This window comes from Urocitellus parryii, chromosome 1, assembly GCF_045843805.1.
Source record: "Urocitellus parryii isolate mUroPar1 chromosome 1, mUroPar1.hap1, whole genome shotgun sequence".
NCBI classification, from domain to species: Eukaryota; Metazoa; Chordata; class Mammalia; order Rodentia; family Sciuridae; genus Urocitellus; species Urocitellus parryii.
The window spans coordinates 23608806-23630976 of NC_135531.1; the positions used below are offsets into that span (position 1 = coordinate 23608806).

Genomic DNA, 22171 nt, shown 5'->3' on the forward strand with positions numbered 1-22171 from the left:
CATAAACATTTATAAAGTGAATGATCTGTTTTCCTTAGGGAACTTTTTTCCCAAAGGGGAAATATTTTTAATATTTCTTTCCTGATTAGGCATGTACAGTTTCTTAGGATGAAAATTAATTTCAATACAATTAATCAGAAATGTACACCCTTGGCAATTTCCCTACTCTCATAGTCTGCTAGTAACAATTAGAACTAGTCTCATTTCTCTCCATTCTTGAATGAGTCTTTACTCTCTGAGGTGTGCTTGCTTAAAGGTAACTTTTCCTAACTTGGACTTTTTAACCTGACAAATGGTTAACTATTTTAGGATTTACTCAGCTGTCATTTATTGAATTTCCATTGTATATACTAACTTCGCTAGGCATTTACCCAAGGCGAATGTACCACAAAAGCTCATACTCTTACAGGGGAAACAGAAGTATATGCCTCTAACTAAAACATGTTGTGATACATGTTATAAAACAGATTGTAAGAAGTAGAGATCTGGAGGCAAGGTCCTATTTGATCCAGGACTGAGATTCTACAGTTTTATTTTAATTACCCAGGATTTCCAGAATATCTTCTCTTTACTGATTTGAGCTTGCAACTTTTAAATGTATTAAATTTATTTAAAATGTATTAAAATTCAAGATTTTCTGCTTTATAAGATGTGTAAGGGGGAATCCTACAGTGGTGTGCTAGGTACATGAACTTGTATTTAAATTTCTTAGAAAAGTCAAGTCTCACCTTAGATGTCCATGGCAGGATACATCTGGTTGCATTTTCCACTTCTAGGAATAGCAGCCTCCATGTCACTTGTTTCTGTCTAAAGCATGTCAGTCTCTCAGTTGAATTATAGGGTAGACCATGGCTTTGAGTATGTGATAGAGGCTTTTCTTATTTCAGCAAGGAAGACCTCTTCTTGACAACCACACCCTTCTTGAGGCCTACATTTCATAAACTGTTTCAGCTGAAGTTCTGAAATGTTCTTTACTTAAAATAGAGTCTCGTGCCTGGATTCTGCAGGTTAAGTCTAGGACCAATGATCTGAACAGCACAGTGGAATAACAGGTGTTTTGTGGCAAGTGTAATATCTTTCTGCTTTTCCTTTTTTCAGATAACAGTACTGAATTTTGGGACACAGACATAAAATGGTTTTCGCTCTTGGAAAATAGCAGCTGGCTTGACATAATCAGGTATTCCAAACCATTGTTTTGCTCATGAATTTCAGTTGTCTAATTCAGAGTAGTAGAGCTAATTGACAAATAATTTAACTCTTTGATATTTCACAATTAAATATTCTTAGACCATATGTTCTATTCAGGGCTTGGCTGGATTTTACATTTTATATTTATTATATAAATTACATTTGACAGAACTTACCAACATGTTACCTGCTTACAAAGAAATATACTCTATAGAAAGACTACAATGAAGGGTGTGATGATGCAAAATTATAATTGAGACTACAGTGCTGCCCTCCAGGAGGAAACCAGGGAATGAAAATAGGAGGGATACTGACTTCACTAAATACTTTTTTGAATTTTGTGTCATATGTATATGACCCACTTAAATTTTTTTTTAAACCATGGTTAATGTCATTTAGTCATTTTTGGTTTTGGAATTAGGTTAAGAGTCCCAGAGGATGGTTATGTTGCCTTTCCTAATTCATATATTAAATGGCTCCTTAGCTAGAAGTTAGGGACAAATCAAAGCTACAAGCTGTGGCTACAGTCCTAAAGGGAATAAAGGATAGAAAGAGATAAATCTTTCTGGGACTGGGGTTATGGCTCAGCTCAGCGAGAGAGCGCTCGCCTCACATGTACAAGGCCCTGGGTCTGATTCTCAGTACCACATAAAAATAAAAAAAAAAAGTTATTGTGTACAACTACAAAAAAAAATCTTTCTGAGTAGATTGGATCTTTTCAGACACTCTCATACATTCACCTTGAATAAAGCAATATAGATCATATTCTCCAGGAATTGATGTTTGTGGGTTTTACTAGGACTCACCAGAAGACTCAGATGTAAGTTTTCAGTTAGAATCTATAGTTTAGAAATTGCCTAGGAGCACTTTTATGTTAGCTTGGGTTTCCCTTCTGAAAAAAATTTCCATTTCTTTATTAAATATTTCTGAATTAAATATTCTTTATTAACTATTCTGAATTAAATATTTAAGTATTTAATTGATAAAGATTGTATGTATCAAAATACTCAGTGTTTTTTTAAAAGACACACTGTGTGATGGTTTGGCATATATTGTGTGATGATTACCATAATCAAATGAACACATCCATCACCAATCATGCTGTACTTTAGGTCCCCCAGGTTTGTTTATCTTATAACTGAAAGTCTGATTCCTTTGACTTCTCTCTACTTTTTCCACTCACATCCCTTTGGAGGATTCTACTCTGTATAAGAGTTCAGCTTTTTTTTTTAAAATCTATTTATTTTATTCATTTTAGTTGTTGATGGACCTTTAGTTTTTATTTATATGTGGTGTTGAGAATTGAACCCAGTGCCCCACACATTCGAGGCAAGCGCTCTACCACTGAGCCACAACCCCAGCTCGAGTTCAGCATTTTTACATTTCATGTACAACCAAGGTCATGCTGTGTGGTTTTTATGTACCTGGCTTATTTCATTTAACATATTTCCTCCAGGTTCATCCATGGTATGACAATGGTGGAATTTCCCCTTTTTAAAGTACTGAATAATATTCCATTACACACACACACACAGCACTGTACTTATCCATTCATTTGTTAGTGAACTCTTAGGTTGTTTACATATCTTGATTATTGTGAATAATGCAGCAGTGAACATGAGAGCACAGATACCTGAGAAACTGGTCTAATCCCTTTGGATATACACCCAGCCTCAGTTTCTAATAGGCAGATAAACATCTCTCAGTATCTGAATAGTGTAAATGTTAAGTATTTTTTTTTAATTTTTATTTTCATGAATAAAACTGTGGCTCAAGTGGTAGTGTGCTCACCTGGCATGCGTGAGGCACTGAGTTCTATCCTCAGCACCACATAAAATAAAATAAAGATATTGTGTCCATCTAAAACTAAAAAAAAAAAAATATTAAAAAAAAAAGAAAGGAAAAACTGAAGAGGGCTGGGGTTGTGGCTCAGCGATAGAGTGCTCACCTAGCATGTGCGAGGCGCTGGGTTCTATCCTCAGCACCATGTAAAAATACATAAATAAAATAAAGGTATTGTGTTAAAAAAAAGAAAAACTGAAGAACAATTCATGCTATCTCTAAACTTATTGTTCATGGTACCAAACTCAAGACCTAATGCCCATTTCTTGTCTCTTTCCTATTCAGACGTTGCCTGAAAAAAGCAATAGAGATCATAGAATGTATGGAAGCACAAAACATGAACGTTCTTCTTTTAGGTAACATATTTAAAGCACAAAAATCATTTTCCATTTTATCTCACTTGTGATTCAATTTTCTGTGTATGTAACTTAACAGGATTGTAATTGTCTTATGAGAGAGTAAGCTACTGTAAAAATCCTCCCAGTGTCTTTCTCCTGAACCTTGGAATCCTTTGCCTCAGATTTCAGAGTTAGAGTTTAAAATAAAATTCTTTCACTTGGAACTTGGCAGATCTATTCACAACCCAAGAAGAAATTATTTGATATCTTTACCAAAGCTCACATTTCTTAATGTTTTGGATTTGGTTTTTTTATTAACTAGGTTGAAGTCACAGTCTTTTAGTAATCCCTTTCACATAGACTCATAGATGATTTAATTATTATTTTTGTATCCGTTTGACACTTTTTTTAAAAATTTCATTTTTTAGTTTGTGGTTGGACACAACATCTTTATTTCACCTATTTATTTTTTTAATGTGGTGCTGAGAATCGAACCCAGGGTCTCGCACGTGTGAGGCAAGCTCTCTACCCCTGAGCCACAACCCCAGTCCCCCATTTGATACAGTTCCCCGTTTGACACTTTCCATAGAAAGTTGGTGAGCTGTGATTTCCCTTTTCTCAGTGGATTTAATTTGGCAAACATGAAGGCCGTGACATAAACATTCAGAATGTGTAAAAGCAAGTATAAACCATTGTGTAACAAGGATGATTGCTGTAGCCAAGCCCAGTGGTACACACCTGTAATCCCAGCAACACAGGAGCCTGAAGCAAGAAAATTGCAAGTTTGAGATGAGCTTGAGTAACTTATTGAGATCCTGTTTCAAACTAAAAGACCTTTTTAAAATTTTATTTTAGGAGACAATGTCTTTGTATGTTGTTCAGGCTGGCCTCAAACTCCTTAGCTCATTGATCCTCTAGCTGCAACCTCCAGAGAGGCTGGAACTACACAACTGTGTCCAGCTTTTTTTTTTTTTAATATATGTATTGTTTTTTTTTTTTTTTTTTAGTTGTAGATGGACACAATACCTTTATTTGATTGATTTATTTTTGTCGTGATGAGGATCGAATCCAATGCTAGACAAGTGCTATATCACTGAGCTACAACCCCAGACCCCAGCCTGGTTTTTATAATATTTTGTTTCTTCTAGTCCTATACTACATGTGAAATTTTTTTCTCATGCTTTTATAAATCCAAGCTTTTATCATTTTTTCTGATGCTTTCCTTGACTGTTGGGACTTAGTTTCTAAGAGCAATCTAGAAAATGTATCTTCTGGATGGCTTCTGGAACAGCTGATACTAGCTTACTAACTTGGAGTTGAGCATCTACAATGTGCAGATTCTGTGCTTCTACCTTAGTATTTATAAGGACCTGAAAAAGAACATTATTTGAGTACCAAATAACTGGTAAAAGGAGGAAGATTGGAAGTCTGAGAAATGTAGGACTCAAGGCCAGACTGCAATAATCAGAATCCCATGAAATGAAATCTGAATCTTTGGCTAATGGAAGTGAGATGTCCTCCACTCTTGATGGACTTCTGAGTTGTCTCCTCTGAAGTCTCATTGTCTAGTTCTTCTTCCCATCTCTCAGAAGGATATAATTATCTTTCAAATGCAAGAAGAAAGATTCCCTTAAAAATGAAACCTGTAGGGTTGGTGATGTAGCTCAGTGATAACATGCTTGCCTGGCATGTATAAGGTCCTGCTTTCAACCCCCAGCACTACTAAAGAAAAATGAAACTTGTTTTAAATTAAAACACCACTAGAAGATAAGCACAAAAATCTGTTTTCATTGAAGTCATGTCTTCCTGTAGTTTAGGTTTGTTTCCTAGAAGAGACCAGTGTAAGCCAAGACCTGTGGTACTTCATGATTTGGGGGGTCAGGATGAAAAAGTGCTAGGAGTAGGAGTAACTTCCTAGTTGAAGTTCATCCTTAGTTAAGTCGGGCACAGTGCTATATACATCTGCAATTCCAGACTAAGGCAAGAGGTTGCAAGTGTCAGGCAAAGCTCTAACTTAGCAAGACCCTGTCTCAAAATTTTAAAAAAAACCATGGGGGCGGGGTGGGCGCTGAGGCTATAACTCAGTGGTAAATCTCTTGCTTAGCACGTGTGAGTCTCTTGGTTCAATCCCCAGTACTACCCCTCAAAAATAATAAATTTATCCTTGTTTCTTTAATCATACACACACCATTCTGCTCATGGACATTTTTGAGAGCTTGTTTGGAGGTTCTAGCAGGGAAGTACAGCTACTCATACACCCTTGACCAAAAAGGAAGGTTTTCTTCTTCCACAGAGCATGCAGCTTCAGGAGAAGTGTACATAGAGGGGTGAGGGAGGAAGAGGACACCAGTCTAGCCAGCCAGATCAACCCTGGTGAACAGTGGGGTGACAGATGTCACAGCCATATTGCCCTCACATCCCCTTACAGACATTTTTAAAAAGCAGGTTGAACTGGGTGCAATGATATGTGCGTGTAATCCCAGCAGCTTGGGAGACTGAGACAGGAAGATCATGAGTTCAAAGCCAGCCTCAGCAAAAGCAAGGTGCTGAGCAACTCAGTGAGATCCTGTCTCTAAATAAAATACAAAATAGGGCTGGGGATGTCGCTCAGTGGTTGAGTGCCTCTGATTTCAATCCCTGGTACTAAAAAATCCTTTAAGACAAATATAAGGCTATAGATGCATGATTTTATTTGCTCTGAATCATGAATTTTAAACAGGTATATAAATGGACTTTTCAGTCATTTGAGTTTTGTAAAGGGAATTCCAAGTGAGCACACGGAGGTGGACCAAGCAGAATTTCTCCTGTAGACCACTCCTCAAACAGAAAAGAAAAGAGCCTTGAGGCAGAAAATAAGATCATTTTGGTACAGTCCAGAAAGTTTGAACTTCCTGCAAAGTTGAATTAGAGGAGGAATAAGAAGTAGAGGAAAGGAGCTCTAAGGTGAGTCTGAGAAATAGCAAGCCTTGGGACAGTGAGCTCAGTGATTGAGGGTTTGCCCCACCAGGAGAGAAGGAATTCAGACTCAGTTTGTGCCTGGCAGGTTGTCATCATGTGGATGATTCCGCTCTGGTTATGTGGTATATCATATTCAGTAAGCAAATCCATATTTAGCACCAGTGTGTGCTAGAACCTGTACTAGACAAGCTGGAAGCATTTTGTCTCTTGGTCTGAAAATATCAAGCTTTTTTTTTTTTTTTCCCATTACCTGTTTTTCCTGGAGGGAGTAAGAACTTGAGTGCTAATAGCAGATTTTGGTATTGGGAACCCTGCTTTTAACTGTGTGGTGAGAGCATTCCAGCTTTTAACACTCCATGCCCTCCTTCCTCTTGGCACTGCTGCTGGGCCCCTCCTAGAGGAAAATGCCTCCGACTTCTGCTGCCTCCTTTCCTCTCTGGTGCAAGTGATGATGGACCCCCACTGCCGAACCAAGATTGGTTTCCAGAGCCTCATCCAAAAGGAGTGGGTCATGGGTGGCCACTGTTTCTTGGATCGCTGCAACCATCTCCGCCAGAGTGACAAAGAGGAGGTGAGTTCCCTCACTGAAGACTGTTTCAGGCACAGGGAGAACTCCCCAGTCTCTCACCAATACTGCTTAAAAAGTACCTGCTACACACAATTCTGCTTAAAAAGTACCTGCTACACACAATTCTGCTTAAAAAGTACCTGCTACACACAGTCAGTAGGAAAACTGAATCAGATTATCATGTGTAACTTTAAATGCTTTAAACAATATCGAAGCCCTTCCCAAAGGAAAAGATATAGACAAGCATGTTCAGAGTCTTCTCTTCTACCTTGTGTATAGCAAGAATGTAATACATTTTATAGTAGGAGTAATATTGATTTTTTTTTAGGAGGGGGTGCCAGGGATTGAACTCAGGGACACTTGGCCACTGAGTCACATCCCCAGTGCTATTTTATATTTTAATTAGACACATGGTCTCACTGAGTTGCTTAGTGCCTCACTTTTGCTGAGGCTGGCTTTGAATTCACCATCCTGCTGCCTCAGCCTCCCAAGCCACTGGGATTATAGACGTGCACCACCACACCCAGCTTACATATATAATAACCCAGGGAGAGATTCTCCTACAAATTTTGCCAAGTTAATCTTTGCGATAAGTAGATATTCGTTGTGCAGATTTCCTACAGGAAATACATGATAACAAGGTAAATTTCCCTACCACATAAACTTCTTCCAAGGAAAGTACAGGTTTGAGTTAATGCTGTCTGATTGCCAGGGCCTTGGCAGGCTATACTGCAGCCTCTTCTGCTTGTGTCTAGGTGAATGGCCTCAGACCTGTACCAGGAAAGTTAGTGTTTTAATTCACCCCCAAATTAAGGTTGACTTGTCTAAGCAACAGCCATACAGACTCTCCTGGCTGCTTCATTGGTGATGGGTAGAAGGAAGAATGGAAATGGACCCACTGTCTTTCATAAGTCACTGTAGAGCTAACATGTACTGGTATTGTGACTTGTGGTTTTTCTTACTCCTGATATACAGCATGTCTGTCTGTGGTGCAGAGCAGTTTGACACAGCATGCTGCGGGAATAGAGAGCCATGGTTTCTGCCATGCAGAGCTGGGTGGGTTTCTGAGGAAACCAAGGCCTCTGTTACTAGCTAGGCCAGGCAGTTTCTTTCAGGCCCAGTCTGTATGCCTCTGTGTAATACTGATCTGACTAGAAGCCACCATCTTTTAGTCTTAGAAGGAACTTTGGGGAAATAATATGAAAGGTTGATGGTACTCATGAAGCAGGATAGAACTAGTATTATCTGAATAAAAATATGATTTTGTATATCTTGAGAAAAGGGATAGTGACTGGCACCCTATTTAGTGGGGAAAGAGCCAAGAGAAGACCTAATCTACTGTTCATTCAGCCTTTGGAGAGTCACTCACAATTTATGAGCCCATTTCCCTGACTATACAGTGAGATTTATATATTTTTCATTCTGTTTAGTGATATTGTGCTTAAAATGAAGTGTGAACTAAAGTTTCTGAAAAGGGGTTCTTAGCACCTCAGCGTCAATAAATCAGAGTTTCAAGGAGAATCAGGTGGTCTAATTTGTGATATAACTGAAGTAGATATAGCCTTTGAACCAATAGTTTGAATTCCTAACTCCTCTTTCTTGCCAGCTCCATTTGAGACCTTGACCAGCCTCTCATCACCACTAATCTTCCAGAAGGGAGAGACTGTCACATAGCTTGTCTTATGCAGCCTGCAGAATCATTGGTGAATCAAGAATAGCATTTGTAAATATAAAGCACCTTAGAAACTACTGTCCCTACTAAATAAAGGGCTCACTTCTGAGTGGCTAGTAAAGGAAGCCTATAAATTTTTTAAGAAAAACATTTGTGAAAAAATGCTAGGAACTCATTCTTGCTGCCTTCTCTCCTATCCCTTTTGTCTTCTGGGCCCTCATCATGGGATATGGAGAAGGAAGGCTTCTCATTCCAGCCTCTTCACACCAACCCTATTAGTTGGTGTGTGGGTGGGTAATGGTAGTGGTCGTCCCCCACACACACAAACACACAACTTTTTATTGACAAAATTTAAAATAACAATCACTGAGTACAGATTTTTGCATTGAACAGTTATTGGACTAGGACAAGGAATTCTTTGGGGGGAAGGCAACATTTCACTTAATTGGAGTTTAAAGTTGCTATTTTGTGTCATCAGAATTAATTGCAAATGTTCATCTGGTGATGCTGATCCATATTTCATCTTTGAAGTGTCTGACACAGATGGGTACTGCCAAATACCATTATTAGTTGAAAGCATGTGGTTTCAGTTGAGCATGTTTATTTTTTGGAATGAAATGGAGCATACTATGTTTCCCAGAGAATATAGGACTCAGAAGTGGTTACTTCAAAGTTGCTGAAATGGCTATACAGTGAGCTCCTTACAGCTCATATTGAGCTCTGTGCCTTCTAAGTAACCTGTATCTTGTTTTCATGTAGGTTCCTGTGTTCCTGCTTTTCTTAGATTGTGTCTGGCAGCTGGTGCACCAGCATTCCCCAGCATTTGAATTCACAGAGACTTACCTGACGGTGTTGTCAGATAGCCTGTACATACCTATTTTTAGCACCTTCTTCTTCAATTCACCTCATCAAAAAGATACTAACATGGTAAGAGTCCCTCTAAGAAACCTGTATATTAAAGAAGCTGCATCTCACAAATAGGATACAATAACATTGATACTAAAAAATAATATTTCTTTTAACATTGACTGTGTGCCAGGCATTGTTCTAAGTACTTTCCAGGTACTCACAATTGGAAAGGATTTAATCTTTACAGTACCCTCTGGGTTACATATTATTATCCCTGAGGAAGCTGAGGCACACAAAGAATAAGCAACTAGCCCAAGGTCACATCGTAAATATTTGAAGCTAGTGTTTGAGCAGAGGTTAAGCCAAATTAAAAGCTCTTCTTTTTCCAGACAGACCAGGTGCTTTCTCTTCCCTCCTCTTCATGCCTGGAGTTCCTAGGAGAACAGATACTGAACACTGCAAAACAGGAAAGCCAGCCTGACTTTGCTTCTTAAAGCCCTTGAGTCACTCTTGAAGCTGTGCTAAACAAATCAGTTGCCTCCAGGCAGCCTTCTGGCCTCAGGGTTTGTTTGAGATTGTAGTGCTATCAAATCCCATAGTGAAGTGGGAGTAATCAAATCTGAGTTTCTTGGGACTCACGATCTTTGTGATCTCAGGCAGTTTACTTCAGTTTTCTGAGCCTCAGTTTCCTCAAATAAAAAAATTAGAAAAATAATAGCTACCTTACAAGGATGTTGGTAAAGTGTCCAGCCCAGAGGGATATGTGGTCCCTCCTAAAGAAGTGTGCTCTGCACCTTCCTCCCCCACCTAGAGCTTTTAGTGAGTAAGCACTGATAGCCTGGGCTGTGGAAAATGAAGTGCCCTGAACATTCAGCCTCGGAGCAGGGTGGAGCCCCCTTCCTGGTGCCTGTTTCTGAGAATGCATGTTTTCTTTCCTCAGTCCTCCCTGGAAGCCATGGTGACCTGTGCTTGTTTTGGCAGGGTAGAGAAAGCCCAGATACACAAAGCAAGCCTTTGAATCTGCTCACCGTGTGGGATTGGTCTGTACAGTTTGAACCCAAAGCCCAGATGTTGCTCAAAAACCCTCTCTATGTGGAAAAGTCAAAACTGGACAAAGGCCAACGGAAAGGAATGCGTTTTAAAGTAAGATGTTCACATCTAAATCCCCTTCATTTCCCTGTATGTAAGGGTAAAGGATCAAGATGTGTGGTGGGCAAGTCCTTAGGGCCCACTACGTGAATCCTTTGCTTTAGCAGGTAGTCTTTGGCCTGATGAGAAGTGGCTGTTTGCTGCAGGCCACTGAGGATGCTATTCCCTTAGTCATGCTGTGTGGAATCATGCCTCTTACCCCACATCTGTGGTAGCTAGTAAGGTAAAAGGAACATTGATTGTATAGCGTAAGTCATGCATTACATGGTAATGAGCTGTAGCGGTAAACCAGGAGCTGGCTACGTTTTTTGTCAAGGGCTATATGGTTTCTGTTGCAACTACCCTCTGCTGTCATGGTACTAAAGTGGCCCTGGACAGTACACAAACCAATGGGCCTTGCTGTGTTGCAGTATTTATGAAAATAGGTGCCACACTAGATTTTGCCCAACCACAATGTCAAAGCTTTAGTTTCCTTTCAGTTATTCATTCCTGATTTTATTTTACTCAAAAATTCCTCCACTGGTAAATTATTTAAATGGTACTTTGTCTCAAGGGGGCAAAATTGCGACGTATGTAGTCGAGGGGAGAAATAAAGAATGTCCACATGCTTTTGCCCCTTTCAATGCTTTATTCACTCAAATTACTCAATACAATTCCACTCTATAGGTTCTTAATCAAGAAAATGACAATTCTTAATGCTAGGCACTGCAATAGGACACTGCAAACAATTCTTAGCACTGCAAACATACTTAATCATGACAGGCTAATGACAGACATTCCCTCTGCATGCTAAGTTCAAAAGTCTCAAGCCTTAGGCTTTACGTCCAGCAGATGCACACTTACTCAGACCACGTTGATCAGGTCCAGAACCAAGGTAGGCTTTTCCAGGTGTGGAGTGGATGACCGGTTGAGGAAAGGGTTGTATGGAGAAGTTGCAGCTCTCACCAGGGTCCAGATGAGGCAGTAGAGTTTGAGAGCAGTGTGGATCACGCAGAGGATCAGGAAACTTTGACAAGTGATGGGATGTCAGTCCAGGTTCTCATCAGGCTCTCCAGCTCTAGTGCATCCTTGTTTCAGCTGGCTGAATCCCTATTCTTTAGCTCCATTATTTATACTAAATTTTGGGGCTTTGACACACCCCCCCCCTTTCAATCCTTATCAGCTACCACTACATAATTTATCCTGGGGTCAGAAACATCTGGTCTGGTGGTATCCACCCTGATCTTCTCACCTTTCTCTCTTATCAGGCAAGGACAGCCTGCCGGAGGCTTCACTCTGTTTATCAGGGTGAGGGGAAATAACTTGTCTGAGGCCATACTGGAGGAAGCTGTTGGATGTGCCTAATGAGACTGGAGTTTCAAACTGGAGTTTTTAAAATGGAGTTGCTTAGGCTCAGGCCTTAGGCCATCCTCACACACTTCCAACTCTGGCCTGGAATCTCTTGCCAGTAGAGCCATAGAGGAGATGGATAGCAGTAATGATAAATCCAAGTTGTTGTGACCATCCTTCCAGTCCTGCCTGATCATGAGAGATTCCAGGAAGCCTACAGTTCAGTTGGTTCTGTTCTTAAGACATGAACCAAAGCCAGCACTCAGAGAAAGTGTCTTCTGCTGTGCAGTTTAGAACTACCACTTGACCCTCTTAGTTGTCCTCAGGCCCTAGATGATTGCTTCCCTTTTCTGATTCAACCACTTTTCTGTTAGTTTGACCAAAATTGCTACAAACCCAGGAACAAGATGGCTATAAAAATCATCTTTCCTTCAGTGTGTTGTGCCCCCTGGTGGTTACCTGCATGCTTCTCGTGAGAGCTGGGCTGGGATGGTAGAACTGCTGAATGCCCTTGGAGCAAGGATCCTCAGAAACACCATCTTTTTTTGTGGGGGAAAGGGGCACTTGGGATTGTACCACTACTGAGCCACATCCCCAGCCCTATTTTGTATTTTATTTAGAGACAGGGTCTCACTGAGTTGCTTAGCACTTCGCTTTTTCTGAGACTATCTGAACTTGCAACCCTCCTGTCTCAATCTCCTGAGCTACTGGGGTTACAGGAGTGCACCACTGCACCTGGCCTACAGCTCTTTCTAAGAATGGATTTAATTTCTCTCCTCAGACCCAGTTTTTCTAAGTGTCCCTCACCTCCAAGAGAGGTTGGTGGAGAGATTGGTGCTGAAGGGCTAGACGTTTTATTAGATTAAAGCAGAGTTGGGGCTGGGCAACAGGAACCTTGGGACCTTGGGACCTTGGCCTCAGAGAAGTTCCATAGTAACTGTATGTAAGGGTAAAGGATCAAGCACTGCTCTGTGAATTGCCTCATGGGGGGCAGGATTCACTCAGGCAGGTAGTCTTAGCTTCACTCCAGTATTTAGCCAGGCTTTGGACATGTGGTACTCCTCCCCCTTAGGCACATCTTGAATGTGCCATTCACTGAGGAGGCTGAGAGAAGAGGGCTTCCAAGACCAAGTAAGTTCAGTTAAGAACGCAGACTCTGGAGCCAAGCTTGTTTAAAACTACGGTGGGTTGGTGCTTTGGACAGATTACTTTTATAAAATGGGGCAATAATAGTGACTTTGAGAATTGGGTAAGTGAGTGCATATAACAGTGAGCACAGAATTGAGCAGGCGGTAAGTGCTCAGTAACAGGTTTCCTCCACATTCCCCAACTCCCTTTCCTGCCTCACTCACCTTGATGACTATGGAGAAAGACTCCTGGCCTTCATCAGTCCTAGCTCCAGATGCAGAGTCAAAAATCGTGGTCATTTCTGATCTGGTCAGTTGTGGATTGTGGATAATTTTGTTTTCTTCTTTATATTTTTACTGTTATTTCATAATCTATCATAAGGAAATTTTTGCTCCATGATCATTTTTTTTTTACAAGGAAGACCCACTGGCAAAAATATGTTAGATTATAAAGCTAGGATGAAAGTAAATTTTTTATTTATTCTTAATTTAAATGAACATGTTAGAAACAAAAGAGACAGGGGAAAAAAAACAAAACAAAACAGCTTTTCCTGACAGTTTTTACCTTCTCCCTTGGGCACTGAGGAGTTCCTGGAACCTTCTGATCACTTCAGCCATCTTTATTACCTCTTAGAGCATACCCCAAAAAATAACGCCTTGCTTTGGCTGTAGAGAGAATTATCAAGGAGGAAAAACATTTAAATGCTCTCATATTTTCTACTCTATATAGATGTCAGACAAGAACAACTGGCCAACTTAGTCAGTTCCTCTTAGCAAAATTCCTTTGCTTCCGTCTGCCTGTTTTCTGTGTTCAAAAGAATCCTTATGATTTGAGGCTTGAATTCTAGCCAAATGCCTGATAAACTACCAAGTTGCTGCAGCCACATGATAGAATCTTCAGGTTGTCAGTGCTGCTTCCTTGGAGATGTTCAGAATATAGTAGCAGTTAACAGTCCCGATATCCTCAAAGAAGAAACATTTTGTTTCCCTTTAAAGAATGATTAGTCTTCATCCCTAAACTCTCCTAAATCATTAACCTATCTTAAACCCATTCCTTAAAAGTACTTTGTGTCCTTTGGTACCCCTATTCCAGGGGGTGGGGGATGGAAAGCACCACTTGCTGTACCAGCATGCTTTCTGCATTGCTGCCATATGCACCTTTATAATAAGAGAGTACAGTGTGCGTCTGATGTTTGCATCATGAGAATAAATAAGAACCCACTCTTTCTTTCTATATGTTACCGCATTTTAATGAGTATGCGTTCACATGACAGTTCTGATATCTCTTGATATTCGTTAAAGCAGAGCTGTGCCTTTTTTTTTATAACAGTAACTATAACCTTACCTCTTTTGTTAACCAGAGATTTTTATTTATTTTCTCTCAAAGCACCAACGACAACTTTCTTTGCCACTCACCCAATCAAAGTCATCTCCCAAAAGAGGATTTTTCAGGGAAGAGACAGATCATTTAATTAAAAACCTTCTGGGCAAGAGAATTAGTAAACTTATTAATTCTTCTGATGAGCTGCAAGACAACTTTCGAGAGTTTTATGACAGCTGGCATAGCAAGCCTACTGACTACCATGGATTGTTGTTGCCTCGTGTAGAGGGGCCAGAAATCAAAGTGTGGGCCCAGCGCTACTTGCGCTGGATTCCAGAAGCCCAAATCCCAGGTGGTGGCAGAATGGCCACGATGAGCAAACTCTTGGAAATGATGGAGGAAGTCCAGAGCTTACAAGAGAAAATCGATGAGAGACACCACAGCCAGGAGGCCCTCCAGGCAGAGGCCCCCTGCCTGCTGAGGAACTCTGCCCGCCTGTCCTCTTTATTTCCTTTCGCTTTGCTCCAACGACATTCATCTAAGCCGGTCTTGCCCACCAGTGGCTGGAAAGCTTTGGAAGATGAAGAAGATCTGGCCAAACGAGAAGATGAGTTTGTGGATCTAGGGGATGTGTGACTTGTGTGCACAATGATTGTGAAAATGACTTGTGGGAGAATGGGACAGTTGATCCCTGGGCTGGTCCTATGCTAAGGCTGGGAGGGTCATTAGCCTGGCGCTCTTGGAGAAAACTTGGGCCTTCAGGAAAAGATCGGGTTCTTATTTTTTTTTTCATGGTTACAAAAGACTATGCAATTAAAATCATATCTTTAGTATTACTAATTGGAAGAAATTCCTACTTGACCCATCATAGGTTTGTGGCCATTTTCTGAGGTCTAAGCATCACATGCAACCTGCAAAGAACTTTGATAGGATGTGCTTGGACATGATACTTTCTTCCAATCCTTTCTGTGCCAATATAATTTATCCAGCCATTGAGAATGGGTTCTCTATAACCCATCTCAGTAAGGAGCAAGTTCAGTTTTTTGTGGTATTTACGAGTTGAAAGATTGAGATAAAAGTAGTAAGTCATATGACATGACTTTACCAATAGCATTTTTCCTTTCTGTTGTCTCCTTCTCTGTAGAAAAGCTGAGCAATTCAGTGTGTCATTCATCCTGACATTTAGTCCGGTCTCCTTCCTTCCCAGATGTGTCCATTCCACCTTCCTGGATGTGTCATAGACTGTATCACATTGTATGTGAGGGTGGCTAGCCAGCTACCCACCCTCTTTCCTGTGCTGACAGCTCCAGGTCTTTCCTTTGCCTGCTCCATGCCACATGTCACTGTCCCTTCCCGCTGCCCACCTTGGTGCACATAGTCCAGTGTCTTGCTGCTCAACCTATCAGCTGACCTGGCAGAATCTCTTTGCGCAGAGGAACTTCTGTTCCTCTGGAGTCTCAGTGTCTACACAGTGTGTTTCACCCTCTGCTAATCATGTGCCAAGGGTTTGGAGCACCTATGACTGTATTTTTTTGCAGCAGCACCTCATCTACTCCCCCCTGCCCCACTTCAATATTACCTTCACAGGCTGCTGGCTGGGTCACTTTTGAATGTGGCTTTCATAGGAAAGCAGTGAAGCATGACGTCAGAAGTGATGATTATCACATGATACCTCAGTGATTTAAAAGCCATAAAGAAACTCAGCGATGCCTGGCCCCCTTGGGTCTGCTGTCTAAGTGATCTATATTCTAATGGAGGAAAGCGTACTTTGTAAGGACCAGTGTTTTCATGCTCACTGGAACCCTGTCAAATCCTACAAAAGAAGGAAAAAATCTACATTAGAATATTTTAAATTGAATGTTTGCCTTTTATATATATTTGCTCTCCAGGATAGATTACCATTTGAATGTTAGATGTTTAGAAAAAACTTTCAGTTGCTCAAGGGCAATAAGAAAATTTGAAACTATTGATAAAGAGAAGTTTCTAATTTGCACTGAATCGTTTTCTGTACATACAATCATTTTGCTCATTTCACCTTAATGCACAAGCCAGGTTGGTCTGTTAAGATGACAGGTGAAGGGTAGGGCGACATCTGTTCATCTGGGGGCCAAACACACATGCAGTCTTGGTTGCCTTAAGAGTCTTGTGAATGAGCCGGGCATGGTGGTGCATGCCTGTAATCCCAGCAACTTGGGAGGCTGAGGCAGGAGGATTCAAGTTCAAAGCCAGACTCAACAATTTAACAAGGCCCTAAGCAACTTAGTGAGACCCTGTCTCAAAATAAAAAATAAAAAGGGCTGGGGATGTGGCTCAGTGGAAAGCACCACTAGGTTCAATCCCTAGTACCCAAAAAAAAAGTCTTGTGAATGAGGTCAGTGTTAGGCTTGCAGTAGGGATTTTTAAAATACATTATTCCCTTAGCTACCACTTCTCGGTTGTTCTGTGGGCCTTTTTCAACCAGCACTAACCTCCACTCACGTATCTGCACCATTGCCTCCCAGCTACACTATGGAGCTCACTATTTTTGTTACCATATTATAACATGAATATTTATAGTCACCTATTCAGTCTTAGTAATTTTCATTCCAAAAATGCGTGGTGTGATGCTTTATACTCCACGAAGTATGGTTTAAAGGCACAAGGTCATGGCCCTTCTCATAGCAGTTGAATGTGCATCGAAATATTTTTCTATAATTTTTAAAAATTACAATAGAAAAATAAGTAGACAAGCAAGCTGTTATAACATGTAAGGTCATGATGATTTATGTATTTATATTTGAAATCAATTTCTATAACTTGTATTTGTGTACAGAATTCTCAGTGGGTTTATATATTGTGAAATTTATATTCAAGGTTTAGATGTGGATCATGCTTAATAGTAAAAGCTGAAATGAGACCATTTACTTTGTTTAAAATGCTGCACTGTGCAAGTTTGGAATTGTACATTAATAATTCACTGTATGTAATGTCTCAACTTTGTTTATACCTCCAGGTTTTTACACTGAAGATAAACTAGCTTTAATGAAAGTCAAAGTTGGTTTTTTTGTTTGTTTGTTTTTTAGGGAATAAGCTGTTAGGCTAAATCTGTATAAATGTGCTTTTTATTTTCTGAATGCACAATGAAAGTTTATACTTGTATTTCACTGCATCATATCTGATTGCAGAAATTAAAGCACAATTTGCAAGCACTGCTGTATTTGGTGTGAACTAACACATGGAGAAATCTTTTTCATTCATTCAGGAAATGTTGGTAAGCCTGCCTGGGTCCTGGCAGGCCCTACCACAGACGTTAAGAGCTGTGAAATCTCAAGGCTGTGCTCTCCTGAAGAGCAGGCAGGAGTTCCTGTGCATGAGTGCACGCGTGTGCAGTTGGCTGGTGATTGGGAATGTGTAACTAAACAGATATTTAAAATTCCAGGTGGTGATAAAATGCTATCAAGAAAAATAAAGTCGGGTTAGGGGGCCTTATAGGGTAACTAAAAGAAAAGAGTTTTTAACTCCTGAGATTAAACGCCACTGTTTCTTTGCTTTTGCGGGGATATGTGACTTTAGAATCTATTGTTGTATTGCTGGAAGGGATCTGGTTCCTTTAAGACTGACAGAAAAGGCTTTGTTTTTCCTCCCAGAGGGGATCCTTGAGCTAGCACAGTGAAATGATTTATGAGGGTAGGGTTTTATCTAATTAGTTTTGTTTAGTACTTATTAGATTGAGACATGTCTGGTCTTAAAAGTTTCGTTTCTCTGACCTTCCCCACCTGCACAGCAGGCTTGCCGCTTCTTTGCTTGTCCACGCTGTCCTTCCCTCTGATCAGGCCCCCTCCTGTGTCCAGAAAGCCAGCCTTGAAGCCTCCCTGGAATCCAAGCTCTCCTTGCAGACTTTTCAGTTCTCTGATATTTGTATGAAATTTCCAAGTGGTTATGACCCGAGAGCTTAGTGTTTTCTAGTGTTGCCCTCCGCATCTGGTTAGCTCTTGGCCTTTAGGTGGACTCTGTTGTCTCTGGTTCTTAATTTTGCTTATTTCTTGGTTTCAGTTGAGGGCATAGGGGCCTTAATGAGGGAGTAAAGATGGGAACATTTTCCATTCAGTGTGAAACAGGAGGGGGGTTGGTTCCTGTTGAGAATTGGCACCTGTGTCTTCGCGTCACCTCCTGACTTTGAGTGGTTGTTGGCAGCAGAGAAGCCTGACTAGTCGGCTTTCTAACCCTCTCCAGTGGTTGTAGACACAGTTGTGCTGCAGGGTTATGCTTATGCCTCATTGTGACTCTAAATATTTATAAAGCCATCCCTGGGACAAGACAAATTAGGGTAAGCACCTGGGACCTATAGTGATACATGTCCTTATTATGCTGACATATACCTTTCTTTTCTTTCTTTCTTTTTTTTGTTTGCTTGCTTGCTTATTGATATTAGGGATTGAACCCAGGGGCTTTTAACCACATCCCCAACCCTTTCCTTTTTTATTTTGAAACAGGGTCTCGCTAAGTTGCTGAAGCTGGCTTTGAACTTGGAATCCTCTTGCCTCAGCCTCCCAAGCGCTGGGATTACAGGCATGTGCCAGGACATCCAACTGACATGTACCTTTCTAAGAACCTCCCCAATACACAGACATGTACATGCACACATGCATGCACACACCCTACGCCAAAAATATTAGAGTGGGAGTAAAAAGGCAGTCCTTGTTTGTGCCACAAGTTCCAGTGTAACCAGGGATATGTCCAAGCACTTAAACATGAGGTGGATAACCAGGTCAGCATGTGTCATGCAAACTAAATGTTTTAAATGTCACTTACATATTGAAGAAGACAGTAATTTGCTCAAGTGGTGGTTTTGTGTCTTTAAATACAGATGTATCGCCAGGTGCAGTGGCATATGCCTGTAATCCAGCAGCTCAGGAGGCTGAGACAGGAGGATAGCGTGTTCAAAGCCAGCCTCAGCAATGACAAGGCACTGAGCAACTCAGTGAAACCCTATTTCTAAATAAAATACAAAATAGGGCTGGGGATGTGGCTCAGTGGTTGTGTGCCCCTGACTTCAATCCCCAGTACCCAAAAAACAAATAAAAAAGAACAGACATATGGAGTGTGGCGGCGTACATCTATAATCCCAACTACTCAGAGGAGACTGAGGCAGGAGGATCAAAAGTTCCAGGTTAGCCTCAGCAACTTAGTAAGACCTTGTCTCAAAGAATATAAAAGGGTGGGGATATAGCTCAGTGGTACAGTGCCCCAGGGGTTCAAAATAATAATGATTAAAAAACAAAAACAGCCATCTCAGCTTATTTTGTGGTTCAGGCCCAGATTTGGGGGTTTTGTTTTGTTTTCATAATTCTATTTCACTGACTTTGTCAATTAAGGAGGTATAATACAATATGTAAAATACACAGTAAGCTTTCTGGCTGTCTTTTATGAAGAACTATACTGGCCCTGAATCTTTTTAAAAAATCCTAAATGGAGGACTTTCATTATCTTTCATTATCTTCTTCAAAGCGATTTAAGCCTGGTGAGTACAGTATTCAATCATCTTCAGCACTGGAAGGCACAAGTGCACGCCTTTCTTGTGCAGGGAAAGAATGCAGATAGACCACATTGCATCCCTGGACTGAGGACCCTGATTGGGATCTGTTAAAGTAGCCGCAAGGAGAGAACCAAAAAGAGCCTGTCTCCAAACTGATCTACGGTGGAAAGCAATTTGTGGAGATTTCCTGGGTGGCAGGGAGAGGGGTAGGGATGGATGGGAAAGGACTGGAAGGAATGTTTTGGAATGATAATAGTAGTCTATATCTTTTTTTTTTTTTTTTTTTTTTTTTTTTGGTACTGGGGATTAAACCCAGGGCACTCAACCACTGAGACACATCCCCAGCCCTATTTTGTATTTTATTTAGAGACAAGATCTCACTGAGTTGCTTAGCACCTCACTTTTGCTGAGGCTGGCTTTGAACTTGAAATCCTCCAGTCTCAGTCTCCTGAGCTGCTGGGACTACAGGCTACCACACTCAGCTACAGCAGTCTATATCTTGATAAGCATTTGTGTTATGCAGTTATACACACACACAAACACACCCAGACCCAGAAAATGTACATTTAAGATTTGGGTATTTTGTTATATTTGAATTTTGCATCAAGAGAAAAATAAGGTGAGGATGTAGCTTAGTGGTAGAGTGCTTGCCTAGTGTGCCTAAGATCCTGGGTTCCATACACTAAATAAGTAAATAACGAAAGAAAAAACTAAGCAAATATTGAACTCTTTAATGATACTGAGTGTAGTATTGTCAAAATTTTGCACTAAAATTAAGTTGATGGAGGAATGGACATTGCTGGATGCTTGATAAAGCAAATACAATGAAATGTCAGTGAGATAATCCGGAGGTAGGAATAGGACAATGCAGTGCTTACACAAACATCTTAAAACTTCATACATTTGAAACTTTTTACAATATATTGGATAAAAGTTTAAATTCTTCAATAATTATAAACATGGGAAATGTATATAGAAGTGTATTGGTTCTATTTTGTGTGTGTGTATGGTACTGGGGGTTCAACCTAGGGACACTCTACCACTGAGGTATGTTCCCAGCCCATTTTAGGTTTTTTCGTTTGTTTGTTTTGTTTTAATTTTGAGAGAGGGTCTCACTAAGTGGCTGAGGCTAGCCTCAAACTTTTGATCCTCCAGCCTCAGCCTCCCCAGTTGCTGGGACTACAGATGTGCATCACCACACTAAGCAGTATATTGTTGTTGTTGTTGTTGTTGTTTTAAGGGAAAAGAGAAACTCTATTCTTATCAAGTTACCTGGCCCCCAGGGGATATAATGAAACTTGGAGAAAGAAGAAAGAAATTTCAAATAGTAGTTTGAGATCTCGAAGGAAGAACTAGGATATTTATGCTCCCCTTCCTCCACCAGGCCTTTTTCCTCCTCATTCCCAGGATCTCTATATTATCATTTTCTGTTTCCTGGATCATTGTCCTCACTTTTCTCTGTTTCTGGTCCCCTCTGTCTTGCTATGTAACACATAAACTGTCAATGAATCTTCATGAAGTAGACATGTATTTTCGTAGTTCAAAAACTTTCCATGTATGTATTTATTAAAATTCCAAGGTGCAAAAACTTAAGCCAGAAAGAAGAATTTCATGTGTGTGTGAAGACTGAGGTCAGAGGGACTTGGATCCCAGTGTTAGAGGACCTTGTGATCTTTTCTCAAGCCAGCTTCCTGATCTCTCCAGTTCATGAAATGGGATGAAACTCCTACAGCGCCTCTGTTTTCAAGACAACAGTCAGGTTAAAGCTAGAATCCTGGTCCTCATTTCAATGCTAGGGAAGAGTGTCTGGGCCAACTTTCTTTGGGGACAGGGCCTAAATGCAGGAATAGGACTGCTCCCACAGATGACATGTACGAATCTACAGGTTCACAGGAGAACTACTACCTTTCTACTAATTATTGAGTATTCATCTTTTTCAGATTCTCAAATTTTGTAATAGAGTGAAAGTCCTATTTTTTTTTAATTTCTCCACACTGACTCCCCCCTTGGCTCCCATCAGAAGCTGTATAGTCTGGTTGCTGAGGATCTGGACTCTCTGACTGCCTGAGTCTGAGACCCTGATTTGCAACTCACAGATCCTCTGCCACATCCCTGTCTGTGTTTCCTCCTGCATAAAATGGCACTACTCGTGCAGCCTACTTTACTGAAGGGCTAGAGAGTTAAAGATAAGTTCCTTTTCAGTTCTATCAGGACATAAATGTTCAAAAAATTTAGCTGTATGTGCACGTGTGTGTAAATTGGCCTCCATCCCGGAAATAGCATTTGAAGTATTATAAACAGGAATCCAAGTTCCA

General features: G+C 40.6%; 1 protein-coding gene across 4 annotated transcripts in view; it reads left to right on the forward strand.

Annotated features, from left to right (window-relative positions):
* The window catches only part of Mtmr12 (myotubularin related protein 12), a 73341-nt gene extending 58232 nt beyond the window's left edge, over window positions 1–15109 (forward strand). For 2 of the 4 annotated variants that reach the window (XM_077795557.1, XM_077795556.1), the window contains 6 exons: window positions 1099–1177; window positions 3316–3386; window positions 6725–6897; window positions 9326–9493; window positions 10397–10558; window positions 14408–15109. In XM_077795557.1, coding sequence (XP_077651683.1) covers window positions 1099–1177; window positions 3316–3386; window positions 6725–6897; window positions 9326–9493; window positions 10397–10558; window positions 14408–14977 — 1223 coding nt within the window. In that variant the 3' untranslated portion in view covers window positions 14978–15109. The remainder of the gene's footprint in view (window positions 1–1098; window positions 1178–3315; window positions 3387–6724; window positions 6898–9325; window positions 9494–10396; window positions 10559–14407) is intronic. The other 2 variants (XM_077795558.1, XM_077795559.1) reach the window with 2 other exon arrangements.
* Window positions 15110–22171: the final 7062 nt, after the last annotated feature.